Raw genomic sequence first — 23,638 nt, 5'->3', positions numbered from 1 at the left:
GCCTGACAATAGCTAGGCCTCCAGTATTTTAGGAGTCTTCTTTAGTATATGAAAGTGCTTCTGGAAAACTCCCTTTTGCCTTGACCTCCCCCAACTCCATAGTATATAATCAGTCCCTCCTTACCAGCCCAGTGCAGCTCTTTCTGCCCAAGGGTCCTATCCCCATGCTTTAATAAAATCACCTTTTTGCAACAAAGACGTTTCAAGAATTTTTTCTTGGCTCTGGACCCCCACCAACACTCCCCAAATCGCATCACTTTTACTTTTTACATCAGGGACTGAGAATGTAATCCTGGTATATGCCTCTGTTTATCAGTTTGGAACAATTACCAATGAGAGTTGTCATATGACTGAGAGAGAGAAACTTCACTGGCATTTTAAAAAGCAACAAGATTTCTGTTTCACTGAACAATCCCACAAGATACTGTCTTCATTTTAATATAAAGTATATTAGATCTCCATACCTAGATAGAAAAATATACCCACATATAAAGAATATCCAGCTGTTAATATGCTTTTTCTCACTAAATTTGAAATAAAAAATTTGAAGATCCAAAGCTACATTAATGCAAATATCTGTTGCAAGTATACTTTTTGATTAAATTGGCATACATCAAGTACAATTAGAAAGGTTATTTATAACGAAGAAATACATAATTCTGCATCTTAATGGAGATGACAATTACAGCTGATGGTTGCTAATTAACATGACTTCTTTTGCTTTGGGTGTCAGATATTTCCTGAATGATCTTTCTTGGTGGCAATGGGCATACTTAATTCTGGAAGGCACAAAAGGGTTAATTATCAGTAACAGTTGTGCTCACAACAAATTAGTTGGTAACCTGACCAGCTCTGGTTTCACCTTGGAGACCAGAGGATCAAGTGGAATCTGTAAACTCTGACTCTGGGTCATGGCAGGAGAAGTATTTGTTGAACTCTCTGATCATAGGTGCACCCCCCACCAGGTGTTCAGAACGACAGGGAGGAAAGCCCTCTAGTCCTCTCTCCAGGGGAAGTGGGTTTGTGAGGTGTTACCTGTGCCGGCGAGGCAGAAATGCATGGCACTGTTTGGTGCCACAGCACCACGCTCTTGTGCCAAGATGACTGCCGCGCTCACTCTCTCGGACAGCTCAGGGGTGTGTGACCAATGCTGAAGGCCAGACAAAGAAGCACCGCAGCCCTCAGCACAGAAAACTATAAAGCCTCCTTTGCTTGTGCTGTAAATTACATATTTATTTTGTTAGCATGAGATAGATGAATATTTCTACATATAAAGGTGCCCAGCTAAAATCAGGATAAGCGATATTAATGTCCTATGGTCAGTATTATTGAACCTTGAAAGCAATAAACTTTATGAGTCAATAAATATTACATTTGCAACATAGTTAACATTCCTTTACTGTCTCTAGCACTTATTACACATTGTAACCGCAAGTCTACAATACATTATTCATATTTGGGGTGTCACCAAGTGATGGATTGCTGCAGGAGAGGCTGTCCTTTAAATAAATCAACAAATAAAAATGCAAATGTTAACATTTTCAGCCACAACTTTTTCCATCTTGAATGGGGAATGAAAATTTCACATTATATTGACAGGCAGCAGAAAGAACAATTAACAGCCCACATTGTGAATGAGAAAGATGACTTTGCACGCCTGGTTTTATCACCTGCACATGGAACCATGTGGGACTCTTCTAGGTGTTAGTGCTTATCAGAGAATAAACAAGAACCTTTTTCCCACCAGCATCTGTCCCACCCTCATCCTCTTTTGCAAGTTTTGAAAATTCCCGGAATTAAGGGTGGACAGGCTTTTACTCTTGTTCTCAGTACCTTCAAAGGTTTGTTAGGATGAAGAACTGAGTTTTGTCTTATATTAAGAGTTTGTGTGTAACTGAAAAGTAGTCTATAAAAAATTCCTTTTCTACACTTTGAAATAAAAATAATTCAAATAATCCTGATTCTGAAGTCTGGAAAGCAACCACTGTGCCTTCCTGGTAACTGATTTTCATAGTACTGGATCTTTTTTTTCAACTCTGCGCTTTGTATAATAGACCTATGATATACCATCATGCACTTCTAAGGATGAAGTCCAGTGTGTTGCACATCGTTTTTATGTAGCCAAGTACTCATTATTTAAGAAACCTTTGAGAAACTATATTCAGCTGATTTGCAGTGTTAAGAACTAACAGAGAATCCTTTTTTTTCGGTGCGTAAATATGAGTCTTCACAGCAAATTTAACCTGGGCTTGTAAAATTGTACAAAGTTGATATGGTCCATTCAGAAAATGTGTGCTGAGAATGTTCTACAAAATTCTTACTGGGGAAATATTTTATTCTTCCTTTTCATGCTTCTCTCTAAACTGAAATGCAATCATCAAAAACACATTAAAGTAGCATTAAGGATCTCACTTTAATCTTCAATAGGAAAATTCACTAAGATTGAAAATCCACACCATTTCTTTTTTTATTTTTATTTCTGAGAGAGAGCATGCATGCACAAGCAGGGGAGGGGCAGAGAGAGAAAGGGAGACAGAGGATCCAAAGTGGTGTCCGTGCGGACAGCAGAGAGCCCGACGGGTGGCTCGAACCCACAAACTGAGAGGTCGTGACCTGAGCCGTGAGATCATGACCTGAGCCGAAGTAGGACACTTAACCAACTGAGCCACCCAGGTGCCCCAGAAAATCTGGATCATTTCTCCTCTTTACCTGTACCTCCTCCAGAGGAAGCCCTCAAGGCAACTGAGATGGACCTTTGAGTACAAGCATTCAGCCACACTGCTAAGTGGTCCAAGGAGGGAGCCCTCACAACATTTCAGAACTACAGCTCTCTGTGGGTACTTGGAAAATGCTAATAATGGCAGCATTAAAAATAAAAGAAAGGAGTAATGGACAAAGAATGTGGTAAACTGGTTAAATTTTCTTTCAGTTGAGGGTCACCTTCAAAATAAGGAGGCTGTTGTTGTCAACAGTTACAATATTTAAGATGACGGACTTTGGAGTCTGAAATGCTACTTCTACATCTTATTGGCTGGGTGACCTTAGACAAGTCACTCAATCTCTTAGTTTCCTAATTTTAGAAATGAGGATGATAGCAGTACCTCTTTATAAAGCAGTGATGAAGATTAAATGAGATAATTCATACAAAGTGCTGGGTACATAATAGATGCTAATAGATGGCAACCATTATTACTGTCTTTTACATTAGAGTTATTTCCCCAAAGTTCTTTATAATTAAAATGAAGTCTTAAAATCTATATTCATCTGATAAGATGCTGAGAATTTAAGGCTCAAACAATAGTATTACCAAGAAACCCTAAACTATGCCTTTTTGGTGTTGATCTTTATATATTCAGCTTTAAATGAATAATATGGCAGTCGGCTTACTGGATGTAAGAAATTTTAATACCCTATTTCTTTCCTGACTCCAGAAAAGGCTGATCAAACTACTAACTCTTCAGATGTTTCTAGTGTCAGTAAATGTTAACAGACCCTTTAAAACTGTAATACAAAACCCACCATAATTTTCAGTATCAATTCAATTAGTTAAACTTATAGTCAAAGTATATAACCATTCTGTGATAAATTGGGAAAGACCTACTGCTAAGCACATTTTCTGATGAATGACAGGATTAGCTTTGCATTTCTTTGGAAATCCTTGCCAATAACCAGTTTCAATCAAGGCAGGGCATGTATAAAGGAAAGGGCTCCATGAGTTCAACCTGGCCAAATCCAGATGCTTCCACATAAGGCCTTTCTTCTGAGTAACGGTTATTAAGAATTGTCAAGACTTTCCACTCCGTACTAAGTAGCTCCTCCCAAATGCTCTTACCTAAAGAATGTTAAACCCCCTCTCTCGGCTCCTCCCCTGTTTGTGCTCTCTCTCTCTCAAAAAAAAAAAATAAATAAACATTACAAGAAAATAAACCACTTACCGGGAAGTGTCATGCTGCAGTGATGACGTGGTTGTGATTACAAGCTCCTTTTGGCTTCCTGTTGTCATAGGAGATGTGGACGCATCTTTTCTAATTCCTGCCAATGTCCCTGTATGAACAATACAGGAATTAATTTGGGCTTTCACTAAAAGGAAATGGAAAAATCCATTCTGAATAATATATTAAACATTACAAAAATCCCCAAGCTTGAAAAGTAAGCTATTTCTTTTCCCTGAAATGAAACAATGGCAGATGGAAAAACTCAGTGGGTTGTTTTGATTTTGTAAACATCAGAGATCCACAGTATCTTGTTTAAAAAAAGTACATCTGTGCAGTAACAGACTGGCTAGTGGTTTTGTTTTTAAACCTGATGGCCTGTCATCTTCCTGCTGATTTGAGTTTACTGTGAAAATGCCCAAGAAGGTAGATTGCTTTATTTTGTTCCCTTTCCCTATCCTAAGAAGAGATCTTTCTTCTCTTTGAGCCCAGGACTTTGTACCACCTACGCCCCTAAGTTAAACCCAAAACATTCAAGCTAGGCATAAATCTTAAATATTTCTTTCAAAGAACTAGACACTGGGCTAAAACAAATGCCTGCTTGGAAGAGATGCTTACCTAACCATTCTAGGGCTGATCTGGTCTCTGTTCCTTTCTAATAAACAATGTTGAGTTGATAATTAGTTTTCTCCTCTGGAGTGCTCAATGAGATGGCATGGACAGAAAGGTTTTTCGTTTCTGTTTGTTTTCTAATTATTATTATTTCTAATGATATTATTTCTAATAATAATAATTTTCTCCTTCTCCTTTTCCTTCGAAGACTGTTAGAATCTCATTCACAGTTTTTCTTCTGGTTCCTGGGTAACAATTGTGTAGGCTGCTTAAAGAACTTATATGGGAAGATGTACTTTTTCTTTGAGGGAAGCGTAGCTATTCAAGTAAGACCAACATAGCTTTGATGTGTAGGGAATACCAGACCCTCAGATGCCAAGAATACAGTATGATAATTCTGGGAATGGCACCGTTCAGGTGTGACCAGAGAAAATCAGGTCTAGAGAAAGCAAGAGTCTTCTATCTACAGAGATTAGCATCAAAACAATCACCGTGATCCTTGGTATTCAAAAGCTATACTCAATACAAACTGTTCTTTATTATGTACAGAGGTGAAGGATGAGCCACCTAAATGCACAATTCAGTCCTCTTTGTATACACAAGTTTGTGGGACCCTCAACCCAAACCAATACATTTTCATACTAGACATAAACTCCACCATTACCTATAGTGCATTCAGTCAGTAAATATTTAGCAAGTACCTAATCATGGGCAAGGGCTATTGCCAGGATTAAGCTCAGACTTAGTTTAGGGCAGGGGAAGGAAAGTGTGAGAGCAGGAACATGAGATACTCTAAACAATCTGGTAATCATAAATAACCCAAAGCAGTATAAGGTAATAACAGCTAACAGATACAACAATATGCTTAGTGTGTGCCTGGTACTTCTCTAGGCCTTTGCCATATATCATTTATCTTTTTTAAAAACAGCCTTATGGGGTGCCTCGGTTGCTCAGTTGAGCATCCAATTCTTGGTTTCAGCACCAGTCATGATCTCACGATTCGTGGGTTTGAGCCCCGCATTGGGCTCTGCACCCACAGCACAGAACCTGCTTGTGATTCTCTCTCTCTCCCTCCCTCTCTGCCCCTCCCCTGCTCATGCTCCAGCATGCACGCATAAATAAACAAATACACTTAAAACAAGCTTCATTATAATTTGAATGCCATAAAACTTAACCATCTTAAGCATATAGTTTGAGAAAGAGTAGATTTCTATAGCTTATGAAAGCATGGCCACAACCCAGTTTTAAAAATATTTGTCATGAGATTCATTGTTTCTTTTTACAATCCAGGGTAGAATATTTTCTCACAGGGGGCCTGGGTGGCTCAGTCAGTTGACAGGCGACTCTTGATTTCAGCTCAGGTTCTGAACTCACAGTTTGTGAGTTCAAGACCCACATCAGGCTCTCTGCTGACAGCACAGAGACTGCTTCAGATCCTCTGTCCCCCTCTCTCTGCTCCTCCCCTGTTTGTGCTCTCTCTCTCTCAAAAAAATAAACATTTAAAAAAAATGAACTTCTAACACATATTTTATAAAATGGAGTATTTTGTCACCCCTAAAAGTTCCCTTACGTGCATTTGTGGCCAGTCCCTTCTCCCTGTCTGTTCTGTTTGTATCCGCACTCTAGCTCTCTCTCTCTCTAGTTTTGCTGTTTCTACAAATTAGTTATATTGATCCTCATAAAAACCCTTTGCAATAGATACTCAGTTTTATATCTCATTTACAGATAGGCAAAATAAGCCATAGGGGACTTACGTGACCTGCCCAAGGCCACAAAGCTACTAAGTGAAGGAGCCAATATTCATGTCCAGATAATCTGATCCCAGGGTTTTTCACCATTAAGCTCTTCCACCATAATAAACAGAAAAGTCTGAGGAATTAAGAAGTGGGAGAGATCACATATCGCTATAGGATTTAAAAAGATTTAATGCAGGCGGTGGTATTGTGATAGGAAGGAATAAGGAGCATGGAATCAGCAAAAGCTAAATTAGAAACCTCGAGGCTAAATATTTAATGTATTCAGGAAGTATTTATTGAGCATCACTACGTCCTTGTACCTTGCTAATCACTTTAAATCGCTTTACATGCATTATCTCACTATTCCTTATAACAGTCCTTAAATTATATTATTGCCCTCATTTTCTAGATAAGGAAGGTCAAGCCCCAGGTCCAGTATCACACAGCTAGTAAGAACAAGGCTGGGTTTTGATTTTGTATGGCAAACTGATCTTAAACATTGTGCTAGGTGGCTCAAAAGTAAAACACAGCAGCAACAAACACAATTAAAAAACAACAACAACAACAACAACAACCTGGTCTTTGGAGAGATTATTTTCGTGGCAGAACCTGGAATAGGTGGGACAGAGAGAAGGGAGGGAGGTAAAGCAGCTCACAACTCCTACAACTGTCTGGACAGAGTCCTGGGTGAGGTGAGGGGAGATTAATGGGCAAACAGGGATATGACCAACAGAAAGGGATTTGTGGGCGAGGTGAGAGGGAAGAAGAAATGCCCAGCAGTGAAAGAACGTCATTATCTCTGTAATCACTACTATAGAAGACCTGAATATTATTTATTCTGTTTTGATATTTCTATCAAAAATTTAATGGAGACAGGTGACATTTGATGGGGACAATTTAAAGAAGGAATTGTAACAGAGGGTCCAGGGACTTGCATGGCATCCATGGATACACTTTGGATTGTGAGTAACTTGTTCTGCAAGGTGAGCAAACATTTCTAATAAATTTTCACTTGATAAATGAGCGATGTCTTGCAATACAAGTAGTATGTGATGCCCAATGTCACATGATCACAACTGAGCCTATAGTTCTTTTCTCTCTCTCGCTTCAGGATTGTGGGTGATCATCTGCTATGCTCAGATACTCAGTCTCAAGCAGTGGTGTTTGGCAAAAATCAGTGATTTTTCAGAATGTGGGAAGGTGCCCACAACTGGCACTAGTGTATTTTTTTGTCACTTTAAAGCACCGATGGACAGTCCTTTACTTTTCCATACAAGAGTAAGCTTAGGAATGTTTTGCCTCATTCTAGGTCAGGCTGCCTGCAGATACAGACCTTTTTGTTTATCCATTCATCTGTTGATGGGCATTTGGGTATCCCTGCCTTTTGGTTACTGTAAATAAAGCTGCTATGAACATTTGTGTACAAAATTTTGTTCAAACACCTGTTGTCAGGCACCTGGGTGGCTTAGTCGGTTAAGCGTCCGGCTTCAGCTCAGGTCATGATCTCGTGGTTCATGAGTTGGAGCCCCGCATTGGGCTCTGCAATGACAGTCTGAACCTGGAGCCTGCTTCAGATTCTGTGTCTCCCTCTCTCTCTGCCCCTTCCCCACTCTCACTCTGTCTCCCTCTCTCTCAAAAATGAATAGACATTTAAAACATTAAAAATAAATAAAAGACAATTAAAAAAAATAAACACCTGTTGTCGATTATTTTTCTGAGTACAACTGACGGGTCATATGATAATTCTATGTTTAACTTATTCAGGAATTACCAAACCATTCTCCATAGTGGTTCTATTATTTTAAATGAGGGTTCTGATTTCTCCACATCCTCTCCACCTTGTTATTTTCCATTTTTTTAATTATAATAATCTTAGTGGGTGTGAAGCAGAGTCTCATTGTGGTTTTGATTTGGATTTCCTAATAATTAGTGATGTTGTACATCTTTTCATGTGCCTACTAGCTATTTGAATATCTTCTTTAGAGAAATATTTATTCAAACCCTTTGCCCAGTTTTTAATTTAGTTGTTTGTTATTGCATTATAAAAATTCTTTACATACCCTGGATACCAGACACATAGGATATAGGACTTGCAAATTTTTATCCCATTTTGTGGGGGTGTCTTTACATTCTATAGAAAGTGTTCTTTGACACAATTTTTAAAATAATTTTCATAAAGTCCAATGTATTTTTTCTTTGGTTGCTTGTGCTTTTGGTGCCATATCTAAGAAACCACCGTCTAATCTATGAAAAATGAAGATCTGCACCAATGTTTTCACATAAGAGTTTTATAGTTTTCATTCTTATTTTTAGCTCTTTGATTAATTTTGAGTTAGTTTTTGTGTATGGCCTGAGGTATATAAATGAAGAGTCCAGCTTCACTTTTTTGCATGTGAATATCCAATTAGTTGTCCCAGCACTATTTGTTGAAAAGACTATTCATTTGTTGAATTGTCTTGGCAACCCCTGTTGAAAATCAATTGGCCAGAAATGTATGGGTTTACTTCTGGATTCTCAAGTCTATTCCATTGATCTGTGTGTGTGTGTGTGTGTGTGTGTGTGTGTGTGTACACACACACACACACATACACACATATATCCTCATGCCAGGTATAGGTATAATTTCAATATAGTTTTGATTACTATAGCTTTGTAGTAAATTTCAAAATTAGGAAGTAAGAGTACTTCAACTTTGCTCCTCTTTTTCAAGATTGTGTTGACTATCTGGGGACTCTTGAAATTCTGTATGAATTTTGGAATTGATTTTTCCATTTCTGCAAAAAATGATATTGGGAGTTTGACAGGGATTGCATTCAATCTGTGGATCACTTTGGGGAATATTGACATCTCAACAGTATTAAATACTCAAATCCATGAACACAAAATGTCTTTCCATTTAGGTCTTCTTTAATTTGTTTCAGCAATGTTTTGTACTGTTCAGTGTACAAGTCTTATACTCTTGGTTAAATTTGTTGCTAGGTATTTTATTGTTTTGATGCTAATATAAATGGAATTGTTTTTTTTAATTTCAGTAGTTCATTACTAGTGTGTAGAAATATAAGTGATTTTTGAGTATTGAATTTTAGACTGCCACTTTGGTGAATTCATTTATTAGCTCTAAGAGTTTTTTGTGCATCCTCTAGGATTTTCTATATGTAAAATAATCTCATTTGCTAAAAGTTTAACTTTTTCCTTTCCAATTTGGATATGTTTCATTTCTTTTCTTTTTTAAAAAAAATGTTTATTTATTTTTAAGAGAGAGCATGAGAGAGAGTGCAGAGGAGGGACAGAAAGAGAGGGCAACAGAGGATCTGATCCATTCCAGGCTCTGCGCTGACAGCAGAGAGAATGATGTGGGGCTTGAAATCACAGATTATGAGATAATGACCTGAGCTGAAGACAAGAGCCAGACGCTTAACTGACTGAGCCACCCAGGCATTCCTATTTCTTTTTCTGGTCTAACTGCTCTGGCTAGAACTTCCAGTACAAGGTTGAATGGAAGTGGCAAAAACAGGGATACTTGTCTTATTTCTGATCTTGGGGGTAAACTTTCAGTCTATTACAATTGAGTATGATATTAGCTGTGGGCTTTTCATATATGCCTTTTATCATGTTGAGGAAGTTCCCTTCTATTCTTACTTTGTTAATTGTTTTTATTATGAAAGAGTGTTGGATTTTGTCAAATGATTTTTCCATGTTGGTTTGATGTTTTTTTATTCCTTCATTCAATTTTGTTTGAATTAGCCTCCATGCCCAAGGTGGGGCTTGAACTCATGACACTCATATTAAGAGTCACATGCTCTACCAACGGAGCCAGCCAGACACCCCTCCCCTTCACTCTATTCATATGATATATTGCACTGATTGGTTTTTGTATGTTCAGCTACCTTTGCATTCCTGGGCTGAATCCCATTTGGTTAGGGTATGTAATTCTTTTAATATGCTGCTGCATTCAGTTTTGCTACTCTTTGAGGATATTTTTATCTGTTTTCATGAGCAATATTGGCATGTAGTTTTCTTGTGATGTCTTTCTCTGGCTTTGGCATCAGAATAATGCTGGCCTCTTAAAATGAGTGAAGTAGTGTTCCTTCTCTTTATTTATTTTTTTAGAAGAGTTACAAAAGGATTTGTGCTAATTCTTTAAATATTTGATAGAATTCAGCAGTGAAGTCATCTGATCCTGGGTTTGTCCTTTTTGGGAGGTTTTTGATTGCTGATTTAATCAATTTACTTGTTATGGGTCTACTCAGATTTCCTATTTTTCTTGAGTCAGTTTCGGTAATTTGTGTGTTTTTAGGAATTTGTCCATTTCATCTATGGTTGTCTAATTTGTTGGCTTTTGGTGTGTTTATTGTTTGTCTCACCTCTTACTTTTTTACTCCAGGAAGCAATGGTGTGTTCACTTTGCTTTTAATGTTTGCAAGGAATGTCCTACATGTAGTTTCTTCTGTTCTGAGAAAGTTCAGACTTAGGAAAAACAAAGACAGTCCCTTGGATGAACCCTTTAGGAAATAGACAGGTGCAAACGGACAAACACAATTCCTTGAGAACCAGATCTGCTCTGCTTCCTCTGGGACCAGGTGCTCATTCCTGGATCTCAGGATGTCTTCAAGTGTGCTGCCATGCTGGGGATGGGGGTAGGACAATGCTAAATTGAAACTTCACAAAGTTCTCCTACCATGTTTCAGTGGCCTTTTTCCTGGCTAAGCATTTGCTTGCTTTTTGGTAATCTTTCACTATCTTCCAGAGTTCTGATAATGCTGATTTTGGCAGTTTTGCTAGGGTTTTCAGTAGTTATGGGGGTTGGGGGAGCCTCTCTGCCATTTTTCTGACATCCTCCTGACTCATTAAGCATAACTCACTAGCATAATGAGTGTAAATATCAGTGTAAATAATCAAATTCACAGAATAAAGAAGAAAATTCATCTCAATAGGCACACGAAAAAGACTTGATGAAATTCAACACTCATTATGATAACAATCCCCAGCAAATGAGGAGGGAACTTTCTTAACCTGATAAAGAACATTTACAAAAAAACCTGCTATAGCTAATAAAATCATACTAAATGGTGGAAGACTGCTTTCCCTGTAAGATCAGGACTTCCCTATGGAAGTTCACAATAACCATTTTATTTTACACTGTAAAAGAAGTCCTAGGAAGAATAATGAGTTAAGAAAAAGAAAGAAAAAGCATAAAGACTGGAAAGAAAGTAGTTGTTATGGACTGAATTGTGTTCCCCACTTCATCCAAATTCATGTGTTGAAGTCCTAACCCTTAGTATACCTCAGAATGTGACTGTATTTGGAGATAGAAGCTTTAAAGATGTAATTAAGGCTAAATGAGGTCATATGAGTCGCCTTTAATTCAATACAACCCTTTGTCCTTAAAAGAAGAGAGAAATACACTAGGAATGCATGCTGCTAGTGAAAGGCCATGTGAGGATACAGAAGGCAGTCATGTGAAGACCAAGGAGAGAGGTTTTCAGGGTGGAATGACTGGAAAAGACCATGATGGAGCTCTCATGAAGAATGGAAAGCTACTATATCCTAATTGTATGGATGTATACAGTTGTCAAAGTTTATCAGACTGTACATTTGAGACCTATGCAATTTTATAGTTTATAAATTAAATCTGAAATAGAATACAAGAAAACATTAAAAACCCTACAGTTTTCTTGATTCTTAAGGCAGTACTGTTTTTTTTAAATATATATTTTTGAGAAAGAGAGAGAAAGACAACACATGGTGAGGGGCAGAGATACAGGGAGATAGAGAATCCCAAGCAGGCTCCATGCCGCCAGTGAAGAGCCCAATGCAGGGCTTGAACTCATGGACCGTGAGATCATGACCTGAGCTGAAATCAAGAGTTGATGCTTAACTAACTGAGCCACCCAGGCGCCCCAAAGCAGTGAGATTTTTAAGACCACACTCCACTGATATCTCTTTGACATTGCCAATCATAAGGATTTTGAAGGGAGAAGAATATATATTTCTTATCACTAAATCACTGTAGGTACTGAGGATGAAAAAGCTAACTTATTAGATCTTAATGGCCGGGAAACAGGGCAAAGAAACAGAAAGATCTACCTACCTACCTACTTAATGTTATATTAATTCATACAAAAAATATATAGTGAGCACCTACTACATGTTAAGCAATGTTCTCATGTGGACACAACTGTAAAATATGGAGTGTTCATATTCTAGTGGGAGAAGATGTACAGTATTCAAAAACAAGTAAATTATATAGTATTTTGAGATACTTCTTTCTGCTGTGGACAATGGGAAATGTAGAGTCTCTGCTTTAAGTGACAATATTCCATATACAGCAACTTCAACTCTTAATCCTGGTCTCTTGCAGTTGAATTCCTTTTTTTTTTTTTTTTAACGTTTATTTATTACCGAGAAACAGAGAGAGCATGAGCATGGGAGGGGCAGAGAGAGGAGGAGACACAGAATCTGAAGCAGGCTCCAGGCTCTGAGCTGTTATCACAGAGCCCCATGCGGAGCTTGAACTCACAAACTGAGAGATCGTGACTTGAGCCGAAGTCGGACGCTTAACCGACTGAGTGACCCAGGCGCCCCAGTTGAATTCCTTTTTTAAAGGGACTGAGCAGGACAATTTAATCTACATATCTGGGTTTATTCATACCCCTATATTATGGTTGTCTTCTGTGTTCTATTGATAAAGGCTTCAACTTTTAACAAATCTTTTAGCTCAGACTCCTGGGAATCAGAAGCAGTATCTTGTGATATACATTTCTAATGATTAAACATACAATAATGATGATGATGTTAATAATAAAAGAAACATAAATAAGTGTCCCTTAGAGGCAAAATGGAAATGGCTTCTATACTTTGGATACTCCAACTTGTTTATTTCTTTAATCATGTCACCTATATTAATCTACCATGGACTACAAAGAACATTCACATCATTGCAGGCACAAGCTTACTTAGAGGAACACCTAGGAGCTTCAGAGATTATTCCTTACTTCAGATGAGTCTATAACAATTCTCTTTCAGTAAAAGAAAAATATGTTTGGGAGCCCCTCAGGGGCTGTCAATGAGTGATAGCTGCTGTATATTATAGAGCTAAAAAAGCCCAAAGACAAAATGAAGGGCACAGTCAATATCATCAGTTAAATCCAAATTACTTTAGGTTCAGCCTTTCTTGAAGTTTTAAGAAGATTCAGAGATCCATGAAAAAGGAACAAACAGGAGGTAGCTCTAAATGCAGTAGGGGGCTTTGGGATGGCTTTACAGCCTCACTTAGAAATGGGTGATGCCAAGCCCTGAGGCCGTAACATTTTGATTCTGGAACATGTCTGCTCAGTGGCCTCATGGCCTCTGATAGCCTGCCAACATAACAGAATGAAAATGCCCTCAGCTGGGAGGGCTCTTATGAAAGGGAATCAGTGATTGGTAAGAAAAGGGAGGTTCGAGGCAAGTTGGGAGAGGGAAAAAAACACTGCTGAGTAGGGAGGAAAAAAGAGGAAAGAACAGTGTGTGTTTCCAGATTTGTGCCTTTGGCTGAAAAGTTCTTGACTCAAGTTCAGATTTTCCCAAGTAATGTCTCCTTGTTTCATATAGCTCAATAAAACTAAAATAGAATATTCCAAGCATTGACAATTGAAAAACAATTTATATTTTAAGTGTAATTCTGACAATACTGTATACTGTTGTGATCCCCAGGCTGTTTCTTGAGACAACAGTGAGGTCTATACTTATATACATATACATATACATATACATATACATATACATATACGTGTATGTGTGTGTGTATGTGTGTGTGTGTGTGTGTGTGTGTGTACTTAGTATCAAAAAAGTTGATGGAAAGGTGAGGAGGATAGAAAAGGTAAAGGGATAAGTGACTGATAATAAAGATTAATGGTCCTGAAATAAACATCCTATGTAGTAATTAATGATTAAAGACAACAAAGGAAACAAAGAAGAAAAGTTTGTTAAAAAATTTAGACACGTTAAGGAGGGGAAAGCAATTAAAGAGACATTAAACCAAGTGGTGTAACTTAAGCAATTAGTGCTAGGTCACTGGCCTTATGATAAACAGGGTGTCCAAACCCCTGGCAACACATCTTGAAAGGCCTGTCTCCCATCTGGCTGGGAGCCACCGTAAATACCAACTGCCCTACTCTGTGATCTATGCACATGAGCTCCTCGATGAGCAGAAGGACCCAAAGAGGCAACGTCAGCTCCTCAATGATCAGGTGTACCGTAATTTTGCCAATGGCTTCATATAAGAATAAAAGAAGCAAAAAACACACGACAGTCCTTCTTATAAGAAGGAAAAAAAAAGGTTAATTCCTGTGAATACCTTAAAACAAACTCTCTTAAAAAGATGAAAAAGGTTCTATTTTTTTTTTCACTGCAACACTACAACCTTTCCCCATTTAAAAAAAAAAAAAGGAAAAAAGCTAATGAAAAAACTAAAACCATGAGTGAACACTGTTCCTGAAAACTTTGCAGAATTGTAACAGCTTTCTCTTGGTTAAATTGATTGGTATAGCAACATTATAAAATGACTATTAGGATTCATTGTGCACCACAGAAAGTGCTGAAATGTCAGCAGACTATACAGCAAAAAGTAATGGGTTCTGAACCCCTGTTAGTCAAAAATGATTTTGTTTCAAATTAGAAATTGATTTTTTTTGGACACAAGCCCTTTCCAGGCTTACAGCTTCTGTAGCTGGGCCCAGGAGAGATTAACCTCCACCACTGGTAGGGCTGGCCTGATGGTACCTTTCTCAAAGTGCCTTTTCCACTGCAGCCCTAGAATGTGGCTGTGGTCTTAACCAATAACACAAGTCATTTGTCCCTTTGCTATTACACTATATTTTTCTCATTTTGCCATTTTATTTTAGTGCCGACACACAACACAAATTTGTTGACAAGTTAACAGAAAACTATGTTAAGCTTTGCCGTGTAACCACCACACCAGTTTTGATTGGTTCTCTATTCTCCAAAGTACAAGGGCTAAGAAAAGAGTGAAGGGTTTCCCATCTCTCAAGGACTAGCAGAGAAAGTAAAGAAGATTCTATCTCTGATATGAAGTCTCTTCAATTTCATTTCTGTTTCTGGTAGCAAAGTCTAACAAGACAAAAGTTGTTCTAAGTTGTCTTAACACAATGGAGGTCTGCAGAACTTCTGCCTTATGTCAAAGAAAATGTACTTGTTTTTGTTTCAAGATGTGGATACTTTTTCTTCTGAAGCTTGGACTAATTATCATCTCTCAATCATTTGGGAGAAGATTAAACTATTCCTGGATTAATCATAATTAAAACAAAAAAATCATGACAAAGGTGGCAGGTGATAAGGGCATGCTATACAAGATCTAATAAAGCACTGCCCAGTTTTCAAATACATAAATGTAAGAGCGGCTAGGGAGATCATCAAAAGTTGGTTGCTTACTAGCAGAGATGGGCAAGTACCAGCTCAGTAAAAAAAAGAGGTAAATAAGACAGAAGTCAGGGTTAATGGCTGTGAGCAGGAAAAAGAGATATCTTGGAAAGAGGTGTGAGCAGAGGGGGCTCCAAGACTTTTTGTGGCCATTTCTTTCCTGTACATCTCCCTCTACAACGAAGCTTAGACTTGCTGCATTCTGCTATGAAGTCCTTCCCTTAATAATTTCATGAGAGGGGCGCCTGGGTGGCTCAGTTGGTTGAGCATCTGGCTCTATTTCAGCTTGGGTTACGATATCATGTGTTATGAGTTTGAGCACCACGTCGGGCTCTGTGCTGGCAGTGCAGAGCCTGCTTGGAATTCTCTCTCTGCCTCTCCCCTGCTCACACACTCTCTCGCTCAAAATAAATAAACTTAAAAAAATTTTTTTAGGAGAGATTAAGAAAAAAGCTGCTCCAGAAAAAATAGGGAAACGTAATTAAATTTGACTGCTTCATTCAACGTTTCATACTGTTACTTTACAATTGATTTATTTAAAAATATCTGTCACATCTGGGGTGCCTGCCTGGCTCAGTTGGTGGAGCATGTGACTCTTGATCTTGGGGTTGTAAGTCAGGGCCCTACATTGGGTGTAGGGATTACTTAAAAATAAAATCTTAAAATATCTGTGACATCTAAAATAGGAAGAATTGCTGGCACTTAAAAGACTCTTAGGTAATATATGCTTCAGACTTATGAGGTTTTGTTTTAGCCACAATGTAGAATTGTCCATGACCTCTCCTCCACCCTTCCTATATTTCTAGTTAATTGAGGATTAACTGTAATTGTTAGAGTTTACTCTCCCAGAAGAAATTTATATTCAATTTCCTGTCCTCTTTACTCACTTTGAACATTATTTTGTGTCTATGACCATACTTACTATTGAATCATCCTTATAGTTTGCTGCTTGCAGAGAGAGACAAACTGGACAGTTTCTCAGAAGAGTATTCTAAGAGAAAGGATGATGTGACTCAGCAAATGTGCTACTTGTGGCCTTGAAGGCACATGTCAGTTTGTAACATACTTAACTCTTGCTCAGGGTTGTAGAAATCATCTGGAGTTCATGGCTAACACCCACTAGCAACCACTAGCCCTGGAACAGCTTCTTCTTTTGCTACTTATAAATGCTAAGCTTACCTCTTTGGGGTCGATATGCATCTTTCTTTTGATATGTCCATAGGGCATTATCTTCTGTTTGTGATTGAAACCCAACTGTCTTCTTCTCCCTTCTATTTTCACCACTGTTAGTGGACTCCTGGTACTTTTTGATGGATGATGATGCTCCCAGCAGCCAGTCAGCATATTTTGACTTCAATAAACTAAAAAGAATAAACAAGAATGGGCTGTATGTAGACAGCATACATGGGGGTGTGCGATCACATAAAGGCATATAAATTCAGCATGAGTTAAAATGCAATTCATGGCAGTAAGGACTTTCTTTTTCTTCTTATTTTTTATTGAAATATAATTTGAATAATTTATAGAAGGTCTGTTTTGTAACTTTCCACAATAATTTTGGAAAAGAAATGGTCTTTATCCTCAAAAAGCTTATATTTGGAGTTGGGGAAATGAGACTCAGACTCATGAAACTGCTAATAAAGCCACAGAGTATGACTAAGAACCAGAATATCTGTAGAAATAAAAAGTATGCTAAAACAAGACTTGCATAACTAAAATGTTTCCAAGTACTAAAATTGAACATTAGGGATTAAAATATCACCAATTTGCTTCAACATGCATTTGTGTTTCTCATTTTCAATTGTTACAGTATTTATTATGTGCCCAGAGTATGTAAGGAGCAGTACAATGGTGCATGTGGAATAACTGGTCTCTGTCCCCACATCATTTCATTCTAAAGTCAACAAGGCAAATATGGAGAAAAAGGAATTTTAATGAAAATAAACACATGTACATATGTTTTTATCTCTAATAAACTGTGTTCTCACCATTAACACATTTTCTTACAACATTTTATTTTTTAGAAAGAAGTGTTAGAATGATGTATATTCATTACTATTCCACCAGCCTCTTCCTTCACACTTAAATTAACCACAGACTCATGACACTTTGGTATTGTCTTCCCCATGCCCATGAACAATGTGAGTACTAAAGTGAAAAGAGAGAGAGAGAGAAAGAGAGAGAGAGAAGACTTTTACTCAAAAAGTAGAATCTAAATATTAAGACTAAACAAACTCCCCAGAAACAGAGGTAATCCCTAGATAGAAATAATTTGACCAGGATTATAATCATGTAAACCTATCAAAGTCATTGGGTTTCTGGTTTACGTTGATCAGAATTTATAATAATGTCTGCTCATATCAAATGTATTACTAAAACCAAGAAATTAAATAGCTTTATGTTTGGAGTGATATAAAGAAACAAAAACTATTAGTAGCATGGCTTTATATGAGCATAATGCAGCATATTAAATTTATACTCTTAAATTTTTTTTTTAACCAGAATTCAGAGATCACTTTCCCATGTGGATTCACCAGTGGCTGTATATCTTAGCTCATATAACTTCTATTCATGACACAGGAAAAAGAAGAGAATAAAACTATCTCACTGTGAATGTAAGATAAATTTACCTTAACCCAGAAGCTCCAAATGCAGGCAAATCCAAGGACTATATCTTTGCTTGTTCTTATATGAAAGTTAATGCGACCAAGACTACTGACTCCCCTAAATTCATTCATTCTCAACTCAGCTGAGTCCCCGATACTAGCCAATGTTTATCCCTCCCAAAGCTGATTGCTTCCCACTTCTTTACCCCATTTTCCATACTCCATTTCTATACCTTTATTCCAAACCCAATCCTGGTAATCCACTATCTCAACAGGGGACATGGCTTCTAATTTCTCTAAAATAAAGATGACTAGAAAAAAAAATCTCTCCTTTCCTTTGTATTTATTTCCAGCTTTACCTATCTACTATTCCTCCATTAATGTCTCCAAAGAAAATCACACCTTTTATTCGTACTCTTGGTATCAGTGACCTATGCCTTCTGTGACTATGGCCTATCAGTTATCTCCTTTTCTTATAATTTACAAATTCCTCCTCTCAACTTAATTCTTTCTGAGGATTACAAACAAGATCAGACTTTCCATTAAAAACCAAACCCTAAATCTAAAACCAGAAACTCTTCCCATAAGTGGGAAAGTATAATACTCAGTGTCAGTGACAGTGAGGGGACAAGAGCATTTTAATACATTACTGGAGGAACTGTAAATTTGTATAGCCTTTTGGTGGGTGATTTGTCAACACAAAATAAAAATGCACCTACCTCCTAACAATTTTGCTTTTAAGAAGTTATTCTATAGAATCACATAAACAACAGTATGAGAATATTTGTTCAAGGATGATCACTGCAGAATACTTGTAATAGGAGAAAATTGAAGGCAAATATTCAATAGAAGAATGAGTGAAAAAAAATCCATGATACATCTATTATAAGGAACAATATTCAGTTATTAAAAGGAATGAAGTAGTTCTTTATACTATTGTGGAGAAACTTCATGACATAATATTAAGAAAGAAAGAAAGAAAAGAAAGAAAGAAAGAAAGAAAGAAAGAAAGAAAGAAAGAAAGAAAGAAAGAAAGAAAGAAAAAGAAAGAAAGAGGAAAAAAGAAAGAAAGAAATAGAAAGAAAAGCAATTTGCAATAATAGAATGTATATAATGTGACCTAATTTTTGTAAAAACAAAAATACATAAAAAGTATTTTTAAATTTCTAGATGAATAAATACCAAACCTGTGGAAAGAAGCAGAAATAGAGTGACTTAGGGAATAGCTTTTATAATTTAGTTTATATACTTCTGCATATTTTCATTTCATCTAATAATCATGTACTTTTTAAATAAAAATTACCATCTCCTCTCTTTTCCTTCTCTGCCAAACCTCTAGAAAACAATAATCAATTTTATAGATATACCTACTAAAACTAATTTAAAATGTATTTATTTAAATTCAAGTTAGTTAAATACAGTGTGGTATTGGTTTCAGGAGTTGAACCCAGTGATTAATCATATAATACCTAGTGCTCATCCCAACAAGGGTCCTCCTTAATGCCCATTACACATTTAGCCCATCCCACCACCCAACACCCCTCCAGGAACCCTCAGTTCATTCTCTGTATTTATGAGTCTTTTAATGGTTTGCCACCTCTGTTTTTATCTTATTTTTGCTTCCCTTACCTTACATTCATCTGTTTTGTTTCTTAAATTCCACATATGACTGACTTATTGTGCTTAGCATAATACACTGTAATTCCATCCACATTGTTGCAAATGGCAAGATTTCATTCTTTTTGATTGCTGAGTAATATTCCATTGTGGATATATACCACATCTTCTTTATCCATTCATCAATCAATGAATATTTGGGCTCCTTTCATAATTTAGCTATTGTTGATAGCACTGTTATAAACATTGGAGTGCATGTGCCCCCTTCAAATCTGCATTTCTGTATCCTTTGGATAAATATCTAGTAGTGCAATTTCTAGGTTATAGAGTAATTCTGTTTTTAAGTTTTTGAGGAAAACTCAAAATTTCCACCCAGTTTGCATTCCCACCAACAGTGCAAAGGGTTCCCCTTTTTCTGCATCCTAGCTAACATCCGTTGTTGCCTGAGTTGTTCATTTTAGCCATTCTGACAGGTGTAAGGTGGTATCTCAGTGTGGATTTGAGTTGTGTTTCTCTGATGATGAGTGATATTGAGCATCTTTTCATGTGTCTGTTAGCCATCTGGATGTTGTCATTGGAAAAGTGTCTATTCATGTTTTCTGCCCATTTATTAACTGGATTTTTTGTTTTTTGGGTGTTGAGTTTGGTAAGTTCTTTATAGATTTTGGATACTAACCCTTTATCTGATACGTCACTTGCAAATATCTTCTTCCATTCCATTGGTTGCTTTTTAGTTTTGTTGATTGTTTTGTTTGCTGTGCCTAAGTTTTTATCTTGATGAGGTCCCAATAGTTCACTTCTGTTTTTATTTCCCTTACCTTCAGAGACATGTCTAGTAAGAAGTTGCTGCAGCCGAGGTCAGAGAGGTTGCTGCCTGTTTTTTCTCATAGGGTTTTGATGGTTTCCTGTCACACATTTAGGTCTTTCATCCATTTAAAATTTATTTATGTGTATGATGTAAGAAAGTGGCCCAGTTTCATTCTTCTGCATGTCACTGTCCTGTTCTCCCAGCACCATTTACTGAAGAGACTTTCTTTTTTCCATTGGATACCCTTTCCCGCTTTGCTGAAGGTTTGTTGGCCAGACACTTGTGGGTCCATTTCTGGGTTCTCTGTTTTATTCCATTGATCTATGTGTCTGTTTTTGTACCAGTACCATACTATCTTGATGATTATAGCTTTGTAATACAACTTGAAGTCCAGAATTGTGATGCTTCCAGTTTTGGTTGTCTTTTTCAACATTACTTTGGCTATTTGGGGTCTTTTTTGGTTCCATACAAATTTTAGGATTGTTTTTTCTAGCTCTGTGAAGAATGCTGGTGTTATTTTGATAGGGATTGCACTGAATGTGTAGATTGCTTTGGGTAGTATCAACATTTTAACAATATTTGTTCTTCCAATCCATGAGCATGGAATATTTTTCCATTTCTTTGTGTCTTCTTCAATTTCTTTCATAAGCTTTCTTTGGTTTTCAGCATATAGATCTTTTACCTCTTTGGTTCGGTTTATTCCTAGGTATCTTATGGTTTTTGGTGCAACTGCAAATGTGTTCGATTCCTTGATTTTTATTTCTGCTGCTTCATTATTGATATACAGAAATGCAACTGATTTCTACATGTTGATCTTATATCCTGCAACTTTGCTGAATTCACATATCAGTTCTAGCCATCTACCATGCTAATGGAGGTCAAAAGAAAGCCAGAATAACTATACTTCTATCAGACAAATTAGATTTCAAAACAAAGACTGTAGCAATAGATGAAGAAGGGCATTATATCATAATTAAGGGGTCCATCCACCAAGAAGATCTAACAATTATAAATATTTACACTCCCAACTTGGGAGAACCAATATATATGTACATATATACATATATATTAATAACAAACATAAAAAAACTTATTGATAATAATACCATAACAGTAGGAGACTTTAATACCCCACTTATAGCAATGGAGAGATCATCTAAGCAGAAAATCAACAAGGAAACAATGGCTTTGAATGACACACTGGACCAGATGGACTTAACAAATGTATTCAGAACATTTCATCCTAAAGCAGCAGGATACACATTGTTCTCCAGTGCACATGGAACACTCCCTAGAATAGATCACATACTGGGTCACAAGTCAGTTCTCAACAGGTACAAAAAGATCGAGATCATATCATGCATATTTTCAGATCACAATGCTACGAAACTTGAAATCAACCACAAGAAAAAATTTGGAAAGCCCTAAAACACATGGAGGTTAAAGAACATCCTACTACAGAATGCATGGGTTAACCAGGAAATTAAAGAAGAAATTAAAAAATACATGGAAGTAAGTGAAAATGAAAACACAATAGTCCAAACCCTTTGGGATGCAGCAAAGGCAGTCTTAAGAGGAAAGTACATTGCGATTCAGGCCTATCTCAAGAAGCAAGAAAGGTCCCAAATATACAACCTAACCTAACACTTAAAGGAGCTGGAAAAGGAGTGACAAAGCCTAAAGACAGCAGAAGAAGGGAAATAATAAAGATTAGAGTAGAAATAAACAGTATGGAAACAACAACAAAAAAAACCCAGTAGAACAGATCAATGAAACTAAAAGCTGGTTTCTTGAAAGTGTAAATAAAACTGAAAAACCCCTAGCCAGACTTATCAAAAAAGAAAAGAGAGAGGACCCAAAACTACTTTTTAAAGAGCAAATCTAGTGGTCTTTCCTCTTTCAACAGTCCTTTTACAGGACACTTCACAGCAGTTGACTCCTTTCTGAAAATTTTTTACCTGGGACTTCAGAATATACTATCATGACTGGTTTTCTAGTTTTAGGAGCCTTCTACTTCCTTTCCCTTAAATGCAGACATTCCTCAAGATTCTGTCTTTGTCTGTAATCTTCCCTCACTTAGCACTTTCTTAGTGATTCTTGTCACATCATTGTATTTTCAATGATGATTTCTAAATAGATTCATCTAGCCCCCATTGCTCTCTAAAACTACTGACCTGATCCACTAGCTACTAGAAAGTTGTGAAGGGAGGTCTTGCCATACCTCCCAAAGCAACTCATGTGAAAGCAATGGCATTACATTTATCTTGAAACTAGTTCCTCCATGCTTCCATTTGCATTTAATGACGCTACCATTCTCTCACTTATATGAAAAACATCAGTTATCTCGAATTCTGCTTTCTTTGTGCCTGTTCAATAAATTACTAAATCAATAATTCCTTTATATATTCATCAGATATTTGTTGAGGACACACTCTATAGGCCTGATAATGTGTTATGGAGCTAGAGTGGACAAAATTGAAAAATAAATATTTATTGAGTATATGAAATATGCTAGGTGCTAAGTATACAAACACGAGCAAGACCTGGTTTCTGTTTTCAAAGTGATTTTAGTGGTGAAAGAGACATTGAAACAGATCATTTTTAATACAATATGATACATGCTATGATTCAAGATACAAGGGTGTTAATGGGAGCATAAAGGCAGGACACCTATCTATATAACTGAAGGGAAATTCCGGAAGCATCCAAACTAAATTTTGGGGGATAAGCAGGGTATATGGAATGATATCCTAAGTAGAATGATATCCTAAGTAGAAAAAAACAGCATGAGCACATATACCAACAAGTAAAGCCAGACAGATAGGCTCAGCTCAGATCATGAAAGGCTTGCTTTCTCATATAAGGGGCTTAAGCTCTATTTTGTAGGCAAGGCAGAGTCACTGAAAG

General features: G+C 37.0%; 1 protein-coding gene across 7 annotated transcripts in view; it reads right to left on the bottom strand.

The window, feature by feature from the left end:
* KIAA1328 (KIAA1328 ortholog) overlaps positions 1-23,638 on the bottom strand; it is a 348,418-nt gene that overhangs the window by 52,122 nt on the left and 272,658 nt on the right. For 4 of the 7 annotated variants that reach the window (XM_042911436.1, XM_042911442.1, XM_042911440.1 and 1 more), the window contains 3 exons: positions 16,880-17,061; positions 3,936-4,044; positions 980-1,217 (listed from right to left, as the gene is read on the bottom strand). In XM_042911436.1, the coding sequence (XP_042767370.1) occupies positions 995-1,217; positions 3,936-4,044; positions 16,880-17,061 (514 nt within the window). In that variant the 3' untranslated portion in view covers positions 980-994. Of the gene's footprint in view, positions 1-974; positions 1,218-3,935; positions 4,045-16,879; positions 17,062-23,638 lie in introns of those variants that run through there. The other 3 variants (XM_042911439.1, XM_042911435.1, XM_042911438.1) reach the window with 2 other exon arrangements.

The sequence above is a fragment of the Panthera leo genome, chromosome D3 (genome assembly GCF_018350215.1).
Source record: "Panthera leo isolate Ple1 chromosome D3, P.leo_Ple1_pat1.1, whole genome shotgun sequence".
Taxonomy (NCBI): Eukaryota; Metazoa; Chordata; class Mammalia; order Carnivora; family Felidae; genus Panthera; species Panthera leo.
The sequence above is the reverse complement of the archived record's forward strand: the minus strand, read 5'-3'. Positions and strand labels throughout refer to the sequence as shown.